Genomic DNA, 21,179 nt, shown 5'->3' with positions numbered 1-21,179 from the left:
ATGAAAAGCATCAAGAAAAATTTTATATTGTGAATGAAGTTTACAGACTAGCTGGGATTTTGGAAGGTTGAAGATGGAGGGTGTTACATATGGCTAGAAGATCATCTACAACAGTGAATAACTAGTACATTTGGGGGGATACTAATCAGCAACCTTTTGTTTAGAGAAAGTATTTTTTCCTAAGTGAAGCCTGGAACTGAATCTTGGAAAGTAGGACTTAAGTCCAGTAAAGTGGTATGGTGTAGGAAGTCCTTCTGTATATGTGTTGCTTTTATTGGTTAATGAATAAAGAAACAGTATTGGGTCAGTGCAGAATCGAGGTAAGCAGGGAAAACTAAACTGAATGCTGGGAGAAAGGAGGCAGAGTCAGGGAGACATCATGGAGCCACCAGAGAGGAAAGATAGAGGGTGTTAGCCAGATCCTTACCATTAGGCCATGAGCCTCGTAGTAAAATATAAAATAATAGAAATGAGTTAGCTGAAGATATACAAGATAGTTAGCAATACACTTAAGTGATTGGCTGAGCAGTGATTTAAATAATGTTGCTTCTGAATGATTATTTCGGGGCTGAGCAGTCGGGAATAAACAAGCAGCCTCCTACAACAGTGGTGTTAGATAAAAGAGATACATATTAAGAAGGCAGAAGGTTTTCATCAGCTAGGTTTTAATATGAAGCCATCAGGATTCCAGTGGGGACTTTTCATCTTGGGGTGTGACATCATCCAAACTCTACATTAAATGAAATGTATCAGAAGTATGCAGGAACTGAACTAGGGAAATGGAATGGAAATGAGTCAAAATTCAGAGAGAATGTCCTCAAAGAACCGATTAGTCAGAAATCTAAGCAGTGGAGATAGAGGGAATGGGATTGGGGTAGTGAGTTAATCACAGAAGGAAACCAAGTTACAAAATACATATTAGGATTACTACTGTCTTTCATCATCTCTTCCCTTTTGGATTTATCTCTTTAGGTGATTGAGTGCAACCTGAGAGCTTCTCGATCCTTCCCCTTTGTTTCCAAGACTCTTGGGGTGGACTTCATTGATGTGGCCACCAAGGTGATGATTGGGGAGAACATTGATGAGCAGCGTCTTCCTACACTGGAGAAACCCATCATTCCTGCTGACTATGTTGCCATTAAGGTAGCATTTTACAATATGTGTCATTTCATGAACATAGGTAAAATGAAGGGGAACGTTTGCCACAAAATTTTTGTGACTTAATGGACCTGCTGAACCATCTTCCTTTCAAAACAGACTGAGGTTGTACTGCAAGCAACCTCACATGAGCTATTTGTTTTTGCAGGAATATTGATAGCCATCAAGGATAATGTACCTTCCAAGTCAGCTAGTTAAGTGAATTACAACCCATGTTTCTGCAACTGACCCACAGTGATGGTTTAGATAGAAAATTAAAATACTAGGCAATCTTGTCTAAGACAAGGCTGAACTGTGAAAAATCTCTAGGAATTCAGAAGTCTCATAAACATGGTTACCCTGAGGGGCTCTTTAAATTCTTACCACCCTAGCTACTTTTTCTTAGTTTGTATTTTCTTCAATGGCACATATTTTCCACTTGTAAGATTAAAGTAATAGTTTGTATTGGAGCTGCGAGGGTGATGGAATCAAAATTATATTTTAATAATACTTTAATCATAAGGCCACTAGATTACTCTAGCTACTTCAGCTACAGTGTTCTCATGAACTACTTCAATGGACAAACAAGATCATTCATGAAATATACAAATACAATTGAATTTCTTAGATGAAGCACACTCAGTGAAGCTAATTTATATTGTACAACACAGTTATGTGACATTGACATATTTTGGAGTTTTTAAAACAGTAGTTCTCAACCTATAGGTTGCAATCCCTTTGTGGGTCAAATTATTCTTTCACAGGCATTGTATATTAGATATCCCACATATCAGATATTTACATTATGATTCATAACAGTAGCAAAACCAGTTTTGAAGTAGCAATGAAAATAATTATGTGGTTGGGGGTCACCACAATATGAAGAACTGTATTAAAGGAACATAACATTTGAAAGTTGTCAATTTTGGGAGATCTAATGTGGTTGATGGTAAAGAGCAGACAGCAGAACAGGACAGCTGGAGGCTAGGAATACATCACAGTCTAAGGTAACCCAGGAAAATGACCGCAAGCTCATTTTTCCCTAACTTAGAAGTGCCAGTGTCAACAGAAGGTCGTCTAGACCTGATGAATCTGTAAGAAGAACTTGGTGCTTATGAGTCATGCTGATAAAATAACTAAAAAGGAAGCCCTGAAGTGTTCCTGTTCATACGAAGAAAGATAGAAAAAATGTTTCTCAGCAGAATGTTTTCCAAAACTTTTAAGAGGCGTCAACAACAGTTGAAAGTCTTAGAAGTCAGTTCACAGATAGCCGTGTCTGGCAAGGTGGCTGGCTGCAAGTTCAAATGAACAGAACAAGAAGGGGAATGTTCCAAAAGCCTATCAGGGGGAAAATATCTTTCAACTCTGTGTTTGGGAATCTAATGCCCAGTAGATGTTGTTTGAAATAACTCCAGTAAGAATATGTACAGGCCAGATTAGAAGTATTGGTCTAGACTGGTCACAGGGGATCTAGTTACAGAAATCATTTGTGATTACTTAACCCAACATTTGGGCCAGGACTACAACATATTCTTGGAACAGAATTTTAAAGCGATTTTTCAAGTCAGAGTTTCGGGCCAAAGAGAATTAATTTTTTTCTGTTCTCCATGGCCTAATGAATCCTGTGGGAGGTGATTCGCCAAGCGTGTCTACCTCTCATCTCCTGTTATCCTTTATCTCACGTTTTTCCTTCCTTATTACCTCTGACAGGCTCCAATGTTTTCCTGGCCCCGGTTGAGGGATGCTGATCCTATCCTGAGATGTGAGATGGCTTCCACTGGAGAGGTGAGTGGTTAATGGTACATGAATACTGTTGTTAAATTTACTTGAAAATCTGTGGTTCTACGATCAGAATGCAGTCATGTATGCAAAGTAGTAAGTGGTTAGAGAAAATCAAACATCACAAGGTTTTCTTTTCCCAGGACATCTCATAGGTTTAGGAAGTTTGAATTACCTTTTTTTTTCGTAACAGAGTTGACATTTTTACATGTGAACTTGGGAATTGAATACACACGCACTTAATTCATTCCCACATTACCCACTGCCAATAACAGTCATACATTTCTCTAGACATCTGAGTGTGTCCCGTGTCGTTTTTTTTTAGGCTCTCACGTAATTCAGTAGAAACAATTCATCCCCTGCTTTGCTGTGATTGATGCAGATCTGCATGTCATCACTTGAAATATGTAGAATGACAGCATTAAAAAGGCCGTGGGTGTGAAAAGTGGGGACTGCAAATATAGAAGAAACTCCAAGGCCACTTGGGAGGCAGCTTCAGCCTCTTGAGGCTGATCTATAATGGGACTGGCCACTGGATGGCGCTCTTCTCTCGTGTTGGAATTGTGCCAAGTGAAGGTTTCTTTAAGAATGTGAAATGTGTTTTCTCATAGAGAGCTGTCAGATTCTAGAAAGTTCTCTACATGTCAGTGTCAGGACATTTTATGAATCACCTAGCCCTTGACAGACATACTACAACCTTCAGATCCTCACCAGTGCACACTGGAGTGGCAACATCATACCGGGAGGCATCGTTGTTTCTCTTGGTATTAGGCAAAAATATAAAGAGGAGAATTTTTAATTGTTGTTTGGTTACGAGCATGAGCTTTGATGAGAAGCCAAGAGAGACCAGGAGACAGGCAGTTGGCAACAAAGGACCGTGGTGTTAGAGTTGTGCTCTTGGAAAGTGGTTCTCGATCCTCTTGCGTTTTGTTTGGATTTGGTCGAATTTCTTTTGATTTGGCCGGAAAGCAAGCCTCGCTGTGAATGATGGGAGCTCTATTATCCACAGTTACAGACTCATCCCCATCCCAGGATTCTGTTTTCAACTGGTCAAGAGCTGGATCAGGAAGAGGCTTCTTTCTCTTACACCACGTCACCAGTGTGGCGAGCTGTGTTCCGGGTCTAGTACTCTCTGTTTCACACAGCAATGAAAATACGAACAACTTAGAAGTTGCTTGTCTCTTTTCTAAACTGCAAAAGGAAAGAATTCTTCTAATATTTAAGTCATATTTCCTAGTGTCATCAAGTATGATGTTTTAAATTCTGTTTCTTAACTGAAATCAGAATAATAAATCCTGTTTAGAAATCTCAACTATGCTCCAGAGAGACTTTTTCAGTGTTTAAGCGCGGAGGACTGCAAAACTCCCAACTTCTTATCTGATTACGGGGCGCTTTATTCTATAACTGTCGAGTGAGAATGTCATCCTGATATTTACAGAACTATTTGACTGTTTAATTTTTTGTTTCATTTTGTTTTGTTTTTAATGGCCAGGCAGAAAATTGTTGCTACCTTTTTTGGGTACCTGCACTTCTGATCAGACTGCAGGTTTCCTTTCAGTGGAAATGAGACTCATTAACTTCAAGTGACATTGCCAAGTTGATTGGCCAGTACTTGACTGATTAAAATGTTCTACTGTGGAGTGAAGAGCAGACACGTACTTGTGGTCAGCTGAAGGTTATGATCACGAGAAGTTTCCTTGCCCAGCAAGAGAGAGTCATTTGCTTAAAGAACGAAGTGAACCGTCCGTGTTCTTAACTATAATGGCGACTCTGAACGGGTGCCAGATGATGACGTGCAGAACGGACTCCCATCCTGTTAGAATCCACCACTTGTCCTCGAGTTACGGTGGCTGTTTGGCTTGTAATTACAGCGTGCAGCAGTTACCCTAGAGGAAATCTCCACACACTGGACCAACCAATTTCTGTTAGCTTGGCATCTTCTCTCCCCCTCAACCTTTTTTTTTTTTTTTTTTTTTAAAAAAAAAAAAAACATGTGGCTTGGGTATCCAGGATGAGCTGCAGAATATTTTGGTTCAGCTTCTAAACATGATAAAAAGGATTAAGCTCTTTTGAGATTTTCACATACTATTGCCATCTCTTAGGAAGCCTCCTCTTAAGGTGGCCGGGGTGGTTTTAAAGCAGTGGGGCAGAAGTTTGTCATATTTCTAGCACTCCCAACCCTGAATTCATGCACTACTGCATGATACATGTGATACATACAGTGTTTTAAACATTATCTCATATTAATATCTGGAAATTCACCACATTACACACCAGAAGCTGTGATTTGTATTCAAATAACTTGCAGTGCAATTCGGTGTGTTGTTCCACTGAGTGTTGTTGGTGTAGAAGGAATTGCTTATTCATTCATTATGCTTAATTAAAAACATAAGATACATCTGTCCTGGCCAGCCATTTAATTCTCCAATTCAGATTTCTTGGTCTTTGGAAAACACTGATATAATCTGAGGAAAGAGTTTATCAGTATGTTGCTCTCCAATTTTTCTTTTGTTCCTTTCTCCTTTTTTTTTTTTTTGGTAGATGTGTATTTGACTAGTCTACCTTCCTTTAACTTTGTATTTTTCATTTAATTCTAAACAGGTGGCGTGCTTTGGCGAGGGTATTCACACAGCCTTCCTAAAAGCAATGCTCTCTACCGGGTTTAAGATACCTCAGAAAGGCATTCTCATCGGAATCCAGGTGAGTGGGGTGTGTGACTGTGCATTCTCAGGCAGCACACTGTTGGAGGTCAGGATGTTAAAGTGAAGAAGAGAGGGGGTTTGGTTGCATGCCTTAGAAAATCGTAACTTATGAGAATTGCCATTGTATGTTCTGTTTGGTCCTGAACAGCCTTCTCCTGTTGCAGCAGCAAATCCCAAAGTAAAACAGAAAACAGAAAGAAAAGTCTCCATGAAAAATCTGTTTGTTGCGAAAGGGGCTATTTATTTTAGAAAAGTGAAGCTCTCTATTCTATATAGTTTCCTCATTTTTTTCATTTATTTAGATTTTTCTGCAATGTAATTGTCAAACATAGCATTTATCCCTCTCCTACATCCATCCTCCTTTTTCTAACCACACAACTCTGTGTCTTGTATCTTTGCATAACCACTGTTTGTGCTGTCTATGTACTCTTGATATGTGGCCTTCGCTGAGGGTGCTCAACCCAACAGGGACTTCGTTCTTCAAGAAAATTAACTCACAGCTAACAGTTGCCAATCATTATTTAGATAGGGGTGTGACTCATTTCTATTTCCTTTCTTCCTGTTGGAATTCTGTCTGGCTTGAGCTTGTACAAGCTTTTTGTACCCCCTTTATGCTTCTAGGTCAAAGGACTATAAATTAATATTTTACCACAATAAAAAGAGCACTATTGGTTTATTGTCGCAAATCAAGTGTAAATAAATCTTAGGGTAAAATTTTGGACATAAAATGTCTTTAACTCTTTGAAATAACTATTGCAACAGTGTATACATGTTCTACTTCTAAATTCCTGAAAAATAATTGTATATGTTTCTCAAATGGTCATTCATTTTAACTTGAGATTAGCACTTCTTATGTCCTTTAAAAATGCGTGGTCATATATAGCACCCTCCCTGCTGTGACTTTAATAAGCTCAAACCCTGCATGTCTTCACAAAAGTCAATAAAAGCATAATTAGAAGAGAATCAGGTATTCTCAAGCCAGTGGGTGATTGTTATAAATGCTGCCTCATTAGGGTGTCTTAATACTAGCAAATTAGACTCCAGAGACTGGACAGGTAGTCACTTTTGAGAAGTTTCTGGAAAGGGTGACTTGGGGTTTGGTGTTCTGAAGGTGCCAAAAGGGCGATGGTGAGGATTTGAGCGAAGGCTAAGAAGATGGCTTGTGATGTGAGGCTTAATGGCAGTTTAGAGACAAATCACATCATATGAGTGACTCATCACATTACAAATGGGTACTGAGTATCATTAAGTCCAAACTAGGAGAATATTGGCCCAACTTCCAGTGATAGCTTAAAGTTTAATGTGAGAACTGGGGACGTTCAGAGGAGACCATGCCCTTAGCCCTCATCTTCACAACTAATCAAAGCCCTGCTAACATTTTCAAATAGCAGTTTAAGAAGGCAGTGGTGTATAAAATTGTGACTTGTTTAGTTCCAGTGCTGCGGGGAAATGTGCCGCAAAATTAATTTGCTCCTATGAAATATTTGTGGGACTTGGGCACCAGTGAACAGAATTTTGCTTTGTAGGAAAAAAGGAGACTTTATGGATTGGGGAACAATATTTTCAAAACGATGAGGCTTTATTAATTAAAATTCTACCTTTGCGTGTATTATTTTTAAAACAATCTTTCAGCAGTTACATGAGTCACTGCAAAAATATTCTGCTTGTATATGAGTGACAATCATTATAGATTTAAACATATTTTAGTGCAGCATTAAATATAGTTTAAAATTATTTAATAAAGTTATAGTTATTGACATATCTGTAACTCAGAAAAATTGATCAGTAGAATTGCAAGCCTCTAGGAATAGAAAGAATATAATTTTCTGACTTATTTTATATGAGGCAAAGAACACCTGCCATTACCAACATTTAATGTTTATATGGTCTCTCCATTGCATTCATACTAATTTTAAAAAGTGCTTAGTCTGATGAGTTATGCTGAAGATATGATGGGGTGGACTAGTAGAAGGCCAAGTCTTGGAGGCTTCAAGTCTTGGAGGCTCTTTTTCAGCTAGAAAAGGATCTACTCTAAACTCAGCTTTCTACCCAGCATTCACAGCAGCATGGATATAATCATCTGTGTTCTGTATTTCAGGATACACTTTGAAAAATACATGCTACCACTGGGTCAGAGGGATTCATCATAATCCCTTCAAACATATAATCAGAACTGAAAGGGACTTACAGAGGAATAATATAGAAATGAAAGCCAGGGCTAGAAAGTATGTGTGAAAATATCTGGTTGGGGAGTTATTTAATCAAGTTATGAGAGAGGGATTTGTGTTAGCATCTTGGCATCTTAGGGTGGTCACCTATACAGTATGATGCTGCCACAGGCTTCCTAGAACACTGAGAGCCATATCATTGCTATGAATTTCCTTTGTTATTCCTTCCCAGAGCGATGGGGAGGATACCAGCATCCATTCCATTTGTAAGACAGTCTTCCTTTCTCTTCTCCATATTCTCTGAGTTAAGTACATACTCTGATTAGAACGATTTAATGAGGACACTTAGACTCACTCATCTGGCACAACAGGTTCCAAGAGAAAACTGAGGGATCATAGAGACTCAGAGTGGAGAGCAAGGTGACTCTGAGCTGGAGAACTTCTTCACTTAGTGTCCCAAGCTGAAAGCATCTTAAAATAAGCATTTATTACTAGCAGGTTTTTTTTTTTTTTGTATTTAGAAAGTAGTGTGTGTGTGTTGTGTGTGTTTGCACACACACACTTACTGTATGTGGTATTCTTGCTAAATCTGTGTTTCACTTCCGCATTGTAATCCTTTCCTCCTGCAATCTCTTTCTGAACTTCTTATGGCAGATGCTAGAGTCAAATCACTCAGGAAGTTTGAAATATTTGTACCATCAATCTTGTGTACCTAGGACTAAGGATAAAGGCTGCAGATTTTAACAAAGCATCTTTGTCAGCTTAATTGCCATGTGCATTGCATCTTTCCAAGAAGCCTTCCACAGTCTAGGGCATTTGTAATGTAAGAAGCATAATGCGGGTTTATGAGGCAACAGAATCACCCTTGATTTCCCTGCAGTCGTTCCAACCACCTTCCATCCTGTCACAATGTATTTTTAGTTGCTCTGAGAAGGCAATCTGCCTTGTTTTGAGGTTTTCTAGAACATCCTTTAACAATGAGTGATTTACTCTAGAGGAGATGGAGAGCACTCTCTGTATTTCCCCCTCTGATTGGGCTATTCAGCGATGCTGGTGAAGTGGCAGGCACCAGCCTGACATCTGGGCTTCAGCATTGCTCAGAAACACAAAGCAAGCGTTTATTTGAAAAGACGATGCCAAGTGACATGAATAACCTTTTATCTTCAAAGAGGCATCATTAGGAACAACCACACAGTTGTCAATCCCAGCAACCCTGTAGCATCCACAGATATCACTTAGTGTTAACTTGGCTTTCTCTTCTGTAGCCGGAAGTTGGCTTAGTGAGAAAATGATCACTGAAGGAAATAGATATCTATTCAACTTTCAAAAGAATTCTTTCCTTGTAAACATTTTCAAGAGCATAAACTAACTTGTACTTTTCACCTCTACTAAGGAATAGATTCTTATATAGGTATTTTCAATCGGCTTTTAAATCTGAGGTTGCTCAGACGCAAGCTGACAGTGGTAATTTCTTTTTGTAGAGAGGCTGTTTTATGTGTCACAAGTGTTCAATACATGTTTGATAGAAGTTTATAATGTGTCTATGAAAGCCAACACCCTGCACCAGAAGGCAGAGTGGCTCCCTAGCTGGGAACTGCCAATACTGTCATGTTGGATATTCATCTTTTCCACTTGGGGAACGGCAGTGAAACAGCTCCGTAATAAAGTTCTGCCTGGTACCTGCAGGTCTTAGAGGGCTCGCTGACTTATTTCATTTTAAAATGGCAAGGGAAAAATTGCATTATCATATTCCTCCCTCAACATTTTTCATTGTGACTTTGGTCAAGGTTAATATGTCTTTACCTCAAATTGCAAAATGAGTGAAGGATAGCCCTTCCAGCCTCATTCATTTCCATTTTAAACCGAAGTGCACATCAGAAGGACCGGGAGTGTTTGAAAAGTGCGCATGACTGGCATACCCACCTGATGCAATCCATTCGGTGGAGACTTAAGTTTCCTACTTTAGTAAGTCCAGATGATGCTGACATTATTGCTTTGGGACACCCGGGAACACCTTTCTTGTGGTAGTTCATTTTAGAAACCCAAAAGAAACCGTTTATCACATTATTATTATTACGAACCATGTCTTCAGTGACTTTTTGCTAAGGGGATGTTTAAGAGAGTGAGAGTCATTGGTTAAGTGCGGGACTAATACTAATTTTCCAGGCATTAACTGAGACCTCTCATGTCATTTAGTCCAAACCTAAGCTGTTTTCTGATTATCAGAAAGTCCAAATGTAATGTTCCATATGAGGGGGATTTAATAAAATGTAGAGACTCATTTTGCATATCCCATGTATGTTTCTTATGGAGAAACCTTAAACCATGAAGCAAATATAATGGGTCATATCATTTAGCCCCTGGCTTCCTAAGCAAGATCACACTTGAGCATATTAGTGTTCTGTTCTGCCTAGTGTTCTGCACACTGCTTTAAACAGTCCTAGTGTTGGTCAGTAAGAATTACTGTTTTCTTTATATATTTTATAATTTTGTTTTAGTTTTATGTAGAACCATGAGCTGACGGCATCTACACTCATTTATTTCTGTTTAGTCCTGAGTGGTAATAGAAAGCGACTATCGTCAGCATGCTCGCAATTCAGGTTATGAAAGATTGTCTTGAATAACCTCTGTGCCTGACTTAGCTTGGATTCATCCCATCGCGTTCATCTTTTCTATTTGCCACTGTTTCGTTCTCATAAAACTGCAGTTCCAGGAAGGAGAGGGCCAGAATCTAAAAAGATTTTATATTTGAACATAGTCTTTGGAGTCATTGCTTAGGATTTAGATCTGTTCTCAGAGAACCATTGCATGTAAATATTAGGAGACTTTATGAGTCGAGTATTATAAAAATTGTCCAAGGATCTGGATATGTTTTTGATCATATTTTATAATTTGGGTACTTGAAACAGGATCATTTGCATTCTTCTTCAAACATCACTAATATGATTTCTAAATCAATCAGAAGAAATGAAAAGATAGAGTCATATTATGTCATTAGTTAAATCCTCTTAAAAATCAGCAACAGGATCTCATTTAAAGAAGAAAAGATATGATTTAAAGCATACATGATTTTAAATAGCTTAGGTGCTAAGACAGTCATGATAATAAGGTCAACCAGAGAATTTCCCTTTTGGGCAGATCATTCATCTTTGCTGTATGCCATCATGAATACTGCTTGCAAAAGCAAACTCTCAAACACAGGAAATATTTAGAGATGGTCAACCCCTGATGACTATGGGATCCAGAGAAATCAGGTCCAGCTAGGGTTCTAGGAAGTATACAACAACAGACTGATAGAAACTGTCAGAAAAATGAGCTGGAACATTAGGAAAACCCATGTGGAAGTAGGTGTGTATGGTGCAAAAGATGTTTTGGGTTATAATAAATATTAGAATACCCCAAATGCTAGGTTTCAGGGACAGGAATCTAGTCTCTAGAAAGCTGGAAAAAACAGCAACTGTCTTAATGATACTTATCAATATTTCCTGAGAACTGTTATTAGCCCTGAAACTGCTGATCTGAGGTTCTAACACTGTAGTGATTGCTAATAAAGTAACCTACTGGACAATCATGATGACCCAATACCACAAGTATCATTACCGCTGCGCTGAAGGGATGAGGACACTACCTCAGAGAAAAGCTAAATCACCTGGAGAAACACAGCTAGTGAGATACCTCAGCAGATAGGAGCATCATCATGTCTCTTTCAGAAGTGAAGGAGTGAGGCCAAGGGTGTTAACTTTTTTTAAGCATACACTTCTAGTGAATGATAAAGCCAGAATTTGCAAAGGAACTTAATACTGTAGGGATTCTTAGCACAGGACCTTCTAGGAAAGAGAGTGAGTTATTAAAGGCATTGCAAAACTAGGACTCAGCAATGAGAGCAGGTTGTTTGGAATAGCAAAGCAGCCAGACAACAACAAGGTGTTCAGATCTCAGCTTTAGCAGCTCCCTAACCAGGTAAAGAAACTATGCACAAATAAACAGTGTGGATCTAATCAAAGCAGCGAAATCTCAATGTGAATGAAAGGGCTCAGAGATATGTGGAAGGCAGAAAACAAGATAACAAAAATGGAATTTTAAATCAAATTGGAGAATAAATAACTTATATTAAATAAAAAGCAACATATGGAACTTCCTTTTGCAATGGTGGGAGGGACACCATCTTGAATGTATCCAAATAAAGAAATGTGTATGTAGAAAGTAAATTGTGTTCAATTCCTTTCCAGCAATCATTCCGTCCAAGATTTCTTGGTGTGGCTGAGCAGTTACACAATGAAGGTTTCAAGGTATACTTTCTTACTTCTTCTTCTTCTTTTTTTTTAAAAGTAGCTTTCTTTCCACATTGAAATTTGCCCATGAAATAAACACTGCACAAACAGTATTCAGTTTGCAAGGTTTAATTAACTTGATTTCAAAACTTCCACGGAGGAATATTGGTAGTTAATGATTGTTGCGGGAAAGTGTCTTTTTCTTTAGTGGTGTAGCCACTGGTAAGTTGTCCTGTCTGGAGTAAAAAACCTTTCACTCACCCTGCAGCAAAGACACTCTGAATTCAGTGGGTCATGCACAGAAGACAAGAAAATAGTAGGGAATTTGTTGAGGAGGAGGGCTATAGTGGGAGAGAGGAAGGGGGTGAAGACAATTAAAGTTATATAAACACTTGAAACTACCAAGCAATAAGTTAAAAAATGAGCTTTACATAAAATAAAATAATTAGGAAGACTGGCTTTAACAAAATAGCTGCAAACTCAATAGTAGTTAGTTTAAAATCTTAAACTTTAGTTGAAACATTATTAGTACACTCATAGTGTATTTCTGATATTTCTGAATCTTTTCTCTCTTGATTCGGTATGAGGTCATAGTTTCCAGCTGTTACAGTTACAGGCAGAGTCTTTGTAGCAAATAGCTCTGCCCACAGCCTTCTTCAGTAAAACAAAGTTACTCCCACAGCTCAGACTGGGCCTATGGCCGTGGACTTTGTTGACCTCATAAAAATAATTTCTAAGCTATGACTAATTCTTTTAAAAAAAGCAGTTACAACAGAGCCTCTTAAATGTTTTCTTATTGAAAAGATTTAAAAATATTTAATATATCTGTGCCCTAGATTCTGAGTTCAAGTGGCTACCTTCGGAACCACACTTCTTCCATGTTTCTTTCTCTTCTTTCTGTCGTGACTCCTATGTTCCTTCATTAACGAAGATTCATTCTTTATAGTAACCTAGTTTTCTATTTTAAATACAGCTTTTTGCCACAGAAGCCACATCAGACTGGCTCAATGCCAACAATGTCCCTGCCACCCCGGTGGCATGGCCATCTCAGGAAGGACAGAATCCCAGCCTCTCTTCTATCAGAAAGTAAGAACTGAATAGTTTGTTTTCTGAGTTGGAAAAAAAGAAATAAAAAACCAAAATAAAAACAGAAGATAAATGGTGGGAGCTAATACAGAAGCTTTCACCTTGTTTGCCTTCAAATATTTTCAAAAGTTTGACTGGTTAAAAAATTTACAAATGGGTCGGGCGGTGGTGGCGCACGCCTTTAATCCCAGCACTCGGGAGGCAGAGGCAGGCAGATCTCTGGGAGTTTGAGGCCAGCCTGGTCTACAAGAGCTAGTTCCAGGACGGGCACCAAAGCTACAGAGAAACCCTGTCTTGAAAAACCAAAAAAAAAAAAAAAAATTTACAAATGAACACATTAATGGGTGTCAGTTTCATTCTTATAGAAAGTGAATTACTACTTGTGTGCATCTGTACATGTGTTAGAAAACATCTCTCAGGTATTTCTGCTAAAAGTGCTTGACAGATACAAGTAAACCATAAAGGACTTAATGCAGTGCTTTCTATATAATGTTAAATATGTATACACACAAAGTATGTTTATGCATATATATATTTGATTAATCATCTACATTTCGCTAAGGATGGATCAATGGATCAGTCAATTTTTTGAGCACTTGCTGCTTGGAGAAAACTGGAGTAAGCATTTGATGTTTTTAACTAAATGCTCATTTCTTAGACCATCAACACCTGATTGTAAGACACACTGCGTGAGGCTTCAGGAACTACAGGGCATCTGTTATTACAAAGCTACACGGGATGAAGGCACAGTGGCTCCTTCTCTGTTACCCATGGATGTTATACTTTGTACAATAGCAACAACATACCAAATTCTATGAAGTATGCTCTTTATTAAAAGTTGTTAAGAAGGCATTATGAAGCGAACATAAGAATGTCATCATGTACAGACCTTAGAAGCCTTCTACTGATGCTCTGAGTCCCTTGCTTAGAGTTTTGTAAGATGAAAGCCAGCCGTAACTCCATGCGTTTGGCATTTGAATGCCTCTTAGGGTATGTTCAGTCAGTCCAAGAACAGAATGTGACAGAGGTTAATTCACAACCAGGTAGGTTCATGTTTTCTCCTGCCAGGCAGTGGGAAGCAGGAAGAGAGATGTATGCAGGAGGAGCCTGGAGGTAGAAGGGAAAAACCACAATAAAAAATTATAATTCCTCAGTGAGTGCAACTTGAACATCGACTTAGAAGTAGAAAAGGGCCACCAGGTGGCTCAGTGATAGCATTGGTTTAAAGAGCAGAGAGAAGAATTTGTGTTAGCAATTTTGGAACTAATTATAAAATAGACATTGTCAACTGTAAGTTTTTATTTATTTCTTTTTAGACTGATTAGAGACGGAAGCATTGACCTTGTGATTAACCTCCCCAACAACAACACCAAATTTGTCCACGATAATTATGTGATTCGGAGGACAGCTGTAGACAGTGGGATTGCGCTCCTCACTAATTTCCAGGTATGCTCTTTCCTTTAAATATAAAGCATGTGTAGGTTTTATTTCTAGGTCTCCCTTCATGTTTGTTAATTATTCTCTCCCCCCTTCCTCTATCCTTTCTGGAGCACTGAGAAAAGAGAGCATTTTTTTTTTTTAAATAGAATCTAAAACAATGGTGTTGGTATGGTAGATTGTGGCCTCACTTGAAGGTTAGAGTTTAAACAATTGATGTAATCAAAGGCTGGGAGTAGAATTGGTTATTTTGTGACCCATCCAATCACCCTGTGAGTATAAAGATCTGCAAGGGAATGGACTGAAGGTGGGGAGTGCTATCTCCTCATCTCCAAGTGAAAGCCACTCACGAAAACAGTAGCTTACTAATCAAAGGAGCAGATATAACACACATGCTGGACTGCAGTACAGAAAAAGTCTCTATGAAACACATTCAGTTTCATTTGTATGTGAGCTACCAGAGTCATCACAGAAGGAGCCATGCATCTGACGTTCACTAATGATCCGTGTGTCCCGTATTTGCCCTCTAAGTTAGTTTTAATCCTTACTGAGGGTGGGTGAGTCTGAGACACAGGGGAAGTCTCTGAAGAAACAGCATCACATCTTTCTCTCCACACCCGTTTGAAAATCCAAAGCAGATCCTTGTGTTTTCGCTCCCAATTCATCCTGCATTCCCTTTCATCTCTTGTAGGTTGCTAACATTTTTGACGTTTTCTTTCAGGTGACCAAACTTTTTGCTGAAGCTGTGCAGAAATCCCGCACTGTGGACTCCAAGAGTCTGTTCCACTACAGGCAGTACAGCGCTGGCAAGGCAGCCTAGAGCACCAAGTATCCAGTGACCTCAGCCTTGAGTCAGCATAAGCCACACGGCCCCCAAAGGACCATTCTCAGCCTATCTCTGGAAAGGGACATTGCTGCCAAACTTTATTTCGGGTTCCTCTGTTCTGAATAGTCTGTAACTTTAACTACGAAATTGTTGTCAGTCACTGTTTCAAAGCCACCAAGTCCTCCCCAAGTCACTTGTTCTTCACAAGGAATTCAACCCCTCACACCTTATTTTTTGTGGACTTACTTTTAATGTTTAATGGTGCTGACTTAATAGTGATCAAAGTAGAAAAAGCTGTTGTCCCATCTCTTGAACTCTGTACTCTAAACATACCCTTGTTTTTAAAGTAGTGTCTGCTCCACACAGAGGCCACTACCAGGGCAGATTAGAAAATTTGTTAAAAAGAAAAAGTAATTTTAATTTATGAATGGCATCACGTTTGTGTAGTTTTTCTTTTTTAAACATTCCCACTTATTTAAGCAATCTAGGAATATCATTTCTTCTTCCCATGACATACAATATGAGATTGGATTTTTTTGATGGCTACTTGCTTGAAGTTTTGGAAGATGTCAGGAGTTTGGCAGAGAATACAGAGATGCTTATATTCTTGATAGTCTTGCTTGTTTTTAATAGAAGCAAAGTGAAATGTCCGGAGTTATGGCCTTTACTCTCTGGTCAAGTTTTGAAACACTTTAAAAGTCTCTGTTCATTTTTTTTTTATGATAGCTTCTGGTAATTGTCTGAGTCTCATCCTGCCTTCTGTATTTCACACATATTAAACATAGGACCCCCATTCCTTTCCCTACAAGAACTTTTTTCTTTCAGGGCATCCTTTGTTGCCTCTAAGTGTTTTGGTTATTACAGTGCTTTAATGGTGAACTTTTAAATAAAATACTATTAAGTGAAAATGCAAATGATTTCTTTTTACTTAACAAATAAAATATAATAAGATTAAACAAAATGACCACCTTGGAGTTGGACAAAGCAAAGTAACGGGATGAAGAAGAGTCCTGGATGAAGGCCCAGGAATCAGAGACCCATTCATTCAGACATTTAGGAGGCCAATGAAAATACTAAACTGAAAGCCATAATATATGCAGAGGACACAGTGCAGACCTATGTAGACCCCATGCTTGCTGCTTAGTCTCTGGAGTTTATATGAGCTTTGCTCAGTTGACTTAGAAGGCCTTGTCCTCTTGGTGTCCTTCCCCCTACACCCTCTTATACTCTTCCCATGTCTTCTTCCCATGAGGCTCCCTGAGGGGAGGGATTTGATGGAGACATCCTATTTAGAACTGTGTATGCCAAGGTCTGTCTCTCTTTCCCCCTGCCTCTCTCTCTCTCTCTCTCTCTCTCTCTCTCTCTCTCTCTCTCTCTCTCTCTGTGTGTGTGTGTGTGTGTAATGTCTGACTGTATGTCTCTGTATTGATTTCCATTTGCTGTAGGAGGAAGCTTCTCTAATGATAACTGAGCAAGCAACTAATCTATGAATTTAGCAGAATATAATTAGGAGTCACTTTATTGTTGTTTTTTAGATCAGAAGTATTTGGCTTCACTCTAGGTCTCTGGGCTATTCAGTTTCTGGTTCTTGGTCATCCAAGCAGTATTGGATATGGGTTCCATCTCACATAGTAGGCCCAAGACTCCAACAAGCTTCGTGCCACCATTCTCTAGCATGTTTTCCAGGAAGGACTGCATTGTAGATCAAAGGGTTTGTTGTTGGGTTGGTTGTTCTTTTTCTTTTCAGTAGCCTGCAGAGTACCTTCCCTTAGCAAAGAACAAAGGGATATTATTCAGGTGCCAGCTCAACCTCGCCATGTTCAATAAGTTGTGTGGGTGTTGTCTTCATCAATGTACACTTGCCTTCAGTTTGTGGAGAGTAAAGCATTTTCTTGGCAACAGCCTGGGTTGTTTGATTACCATGGGACCCATTTGGCCAAAAACTCATTTGAATGTAACCCACTCCCAGTGCTGGAAACTTCATTCTGTGACAAGTGCAGAAGAGCGGGCCACTGGGACTCTATCCTCACCATTATTTGGAGACTTTATTAGGATTTCCTTCACACACACACACGTTTTTGAGACAGTGTGTGTGCCTGTGGGTGCTAATGATTCTGTAGGTGCACACACATGTTTGTTCCTTGTTGCACGTGAAGGCCATAGGTCAACCTTGGACTCTCGTCATAAGGTTCCTTCCACCTTAGTTTTTGAGACATAGTCTTGCATTATTCTGAGGCTTGTCAGTCATGCCAAGCAGGCTACTCAGGAAACATCAGGGATCTGCTTGCTTCTATCTTACCAACTGTGATGTGGCAGATAGCAAGGAACCCATGAGATTACAAGTGTGTGCTACCATGTTTGACTTTTTCAGGTTTCAGTGGTGATCTTTCTTTTTCTTTAAATTTTTTTTTAAGGTTGGTGGGCTGTGTCCATTGTTTTTGTTGTTGTTTTAAAGTTTTGCTTTATCTTGGTTTTTTTTTTTTTTTTTTGACAGGGTTTCTCTGTAACTTTGGAGCCTGTCCTGGAACCAGCTCTTGTAGACCAGTCTGGCCTTGAACTCACAGAGATTTACCTGCTTCTGCTTCTGCCTCCCAAGTGCTGGAATTAAAGGCATGTGCCACCACCGCCCAGCTTCCTTTATATAGTTTAGGAAATTTCCACTGCACTAAGTATCCAAACCCCTCCTCAAATAACCCTTATTTCTTGTCGTCTTTTTCCACATTCCCTCCCTCTCACCAACTCACCCTCCTATTCCATACCCCTCACCAGTCCACCCATAAAATCTACTCTAATTCTCTACTCCAGGGAGATCCTAGTGCTTTCCGCTATCTAACCTTTCTGGGCTCATGTATTGTGTAATTAAAGGCCAATAGCTGCATATAAGGGAATACATGCTATATTTATCTTTATGGGTCTATATAACCTCACTTAGGATAATTTTTTTTCTAGCTCTGTTCATTTACCTGCAATTTACCTGCAGATTTCATGATGACTTTTTTTTTTTAATAAACTGTTGGGTAATGCTCCATTGCATAAATGTACCACGATTTCTTTATCCATTCTTCTGTTGAGGGACATCTAGGTTGTTTCAAATTTCTGTGTATTGTGACTAGAATAGACATAAACATGGTTGAGGTTGTGTCCTTTTCATAGAATGAAACATCCTTTGGGTATATGTCTCTAAGTGGTATAGCTGGATCTTAAGGAGTTCTATTTGCCTTTCTGAAGAACTAACACACGGACTTCCATAATGGCTGTACAAGTTTGCATTCCCGGCAACAATGGAGAAGTGTATCCCTTATTCCACATCTTTACCAGCATGAGCTGTCACTTGTGCTGTGGATCTTAGCCATTCTGAGAGGTGTAAGATGAATCTCAAAGTTGTTTCGACTTCCATGTCCCTGACGTTTAAGGATGTTGAGCATCTCTTTAAGTGTCTGTCAGTCATTTTGGTTCCTCTATTGAAAATTCTCTGTTTGGACAAGTACCCTGTTTTCAAATTGGATTATATGGTTTTTTGAAATCTAGTTTCTTGAATGCTTAGTATATTTTGGGTATTAGTCTTCTATTAGATGTAGGTAAGTTGTTTAAATAGACATAATTACTAGTGGAATAGAAGCAGATATTGAGAAACAAAGCCCAGGGCCAGTGATTTTAGGTCAGAATTCTACCAGACATTCAAAGAAAACTTAATGCCAGCATTCCTCAAATTACTTCACAATATAGAAACAAAGAAACATTGCGCAACTCATTTTATGAGGCCACAGTTATCCTGATACGTATACAACATAAAGACTCAACAAAGGAAAAAAATTATAGATGAATTTCTCTTATGAACATAAATTTAAAAACACTCAGTAAAATACTTGCAAACTGATTTCAAAACACATGAAATAGATATCCCAACATGATTGAGGAGGCTTCATATCAAAGATGCAGGGATGGTTCAACATACAAAGATCAATAAATGTACCAGTAAATGTAATCTATCATAAAAACAAACTGAGAAAAATGACATGATCATCTCATTAGATAAAGAAAAGGCCTTTGACAAAATCCAACATCTGCAGTGTGATGTTTTACTCTTTGATTTTTTTTAGAGGCCCACCATCCAGCTCCCAAATAAACCACACATGGAGGTTTTCTTAGTTAGGAATGCCTGGCCTTAGCTTGGCTTGTTTCTCACTGCTTTTCTTAAATTAGCCCGTCTATCATTAGCCTTGGTGTAGTAGGAGACTGCCCATTCGTTTCCTGGCTACCTAGACCCCAATAATCACACAGAAACTATATTAATTACAACACTATTTGGCTAACAGTTTACGTGTATTCCTACCTAGCTCTTATATCTTAAATTAACCCATTTTTATTAATCTATGTATTGCCATGAGGTTGTGGCTTACCAGTAGGTTCTGGCATCTGCCTCATTCAACAGCTACATGGATATCTTTGACTCTGCCTACTTTCTCTATATCCAATCTCTGTTTGGATTTCCCACCTGGATTTACTCTGCTCAGCCATTAGCAGAAACATCTTTATTCTTTATCCAATAAAAGCAATACATATGCAGAAGGCCATCCCACATCACCTTGGTTTTTTTTTTTTATTTTTTCGATTCCTGTATACCTTTTCTTTCCTTCTTACTCCATGTCTGGATGTATGGCCCATGGATATGGATCCATTCCACATTGACCAAAGGTCAGAGAGCTCAGTCCTATTCTTGCTCTTTCAAGGTTATGACAAGATTTGACCCAGGGTGTGGCTGCCTACAGGATGCTTGGCCTAAGGTGTGGTCGCAGCATGTCCTGCCTAAACAATAGAATATTTAACTTAGGATATAATTACTTGATGTTTTGGGTTTTGAAGAGGTAATTACTTTATTTCTTGTTTATATCATGGTAAAGAAGTCTTTTGCCTTCCCCCTTTAGATTGGGGCATATAAAACATGAAAAATAAACACTGGTGAATTCAATATTCACTGGGTTGCCCTCCTGACTCTAGTCTGTGTCTCTGTCTTTTTTTTTTTTTTTTTTGTATCTCTGCTCTTTCTGCCTAACAGTTCTAGTCCACATGTCCCTACCATGAAATGTATAAACCTGTCCAGGCTGGACCCTAACAGATGTTGCCCCAACGTGGAACCCCGGCAGCTGTGTAACTGGGTAGCTGGCCCCTAAAGTCCTCCTTCTTCCTTTCTCATCCCAGATCTTTTTTCTCTGAGATTTCTCCTCATATTTATCCTCACTGCCTGCCAGCCCCATCTATTTCTCTCTCTTTCCTCAATATTGGCCGTTCAGCTCTTTATTAGACCATTAGGTATTTTAGACAGGCACAGTAACACAGCTTCACAGAGTTAAACAAATGCAACAATAAACAAAAGTAACACACCTTAAAATAATATTTCTCAACAAACAGACCTTTGTAATAAAATGATTAGGGATACAAGGAATATATCTAAACATAATAAAGACAGTTTACAAAAAAACAGTTGAATTTTTGCATTCATTTATTAACATTGACATCAAAAATCCATATTTCTCTGATAAAAGGTACTTATTCTTACATAACTTCATATAGGTTACAAACATATTAATGCTAGAAAAATCTGTAGTTATAACCGTCACCCCTTTCTACTGTTTCTTGTGCTAAGTACTATATAAAATTCATAATTTGCTTATGTGGTTATATGTACTTTTGGTTGAAACCTTTTGAATGTAACACTGTAATCGATACTTAATATTGCCACAAATATGTAATGATCTCCTGCAGTGTCTGGTAG

General features: G+C 38.7%; 1 protein-coding gene across 1 annotated transcript in view; it reads left to right on the top strand.

Moving 5' to 3' along the window:
- Cps1 (carbamoyl-phosphate synthase 1) overlaps positions 1-16,280 on the top strand; it is a 109,754-nt gene extending 93,474 nt beyond the window's left edge. The window contains exons 32-38 of the mRNA XM_057761411.1: positions 973-1,143; positions 2,848-2,922; positions 5,518-5,616; positions 12,016-12,075; positions 13,031-13,143; positions 14,460-14,589; positions 15,302-16,280. Of these exons, the coding sequence (XP_057617394.1) occupies positions 973-1,143; positions 2,848-2,922; positions 5,518-5,616; positions 12,016-12,075; positions 13,031-13,143; positions 14,460-14,589; positions 15,302-15,400 (747 nt within the window). The 3' untranslated portion in view covers positions 15,401-16,280. The remainder of the gene's footprint in view (positions 1-972; positions 1,144-2,847; positions 2,923-5,517; positions 5,617-12,015; positions 12,076-13,030; positions 13,144-14,459; positions 14,590-15,301) is intronic.
- The last annotated feature ends 4,899 nt before the right edge of the window (positions 16,281-21,179 follow it).

Source organism: Chionomys nivalis, chromosome 2 (genome assembly GCF_950005125.1).
Source record: "Chionomys nivalis chromosome 2, mChiNiv1.1, whole genome shotgun sequence".
Taxonomy (NCBI): Eukaryota; Metazoa; Chordata; class Mammalia; order Rodentia; family Cricetidae; genus Chionomys; species Chionomys nivalis.
The sequence above is the reverse complement of the archived record's forward strand: the minus strand, read 5'-3'. Positions and strand labels throughout refer to the sequence as shown.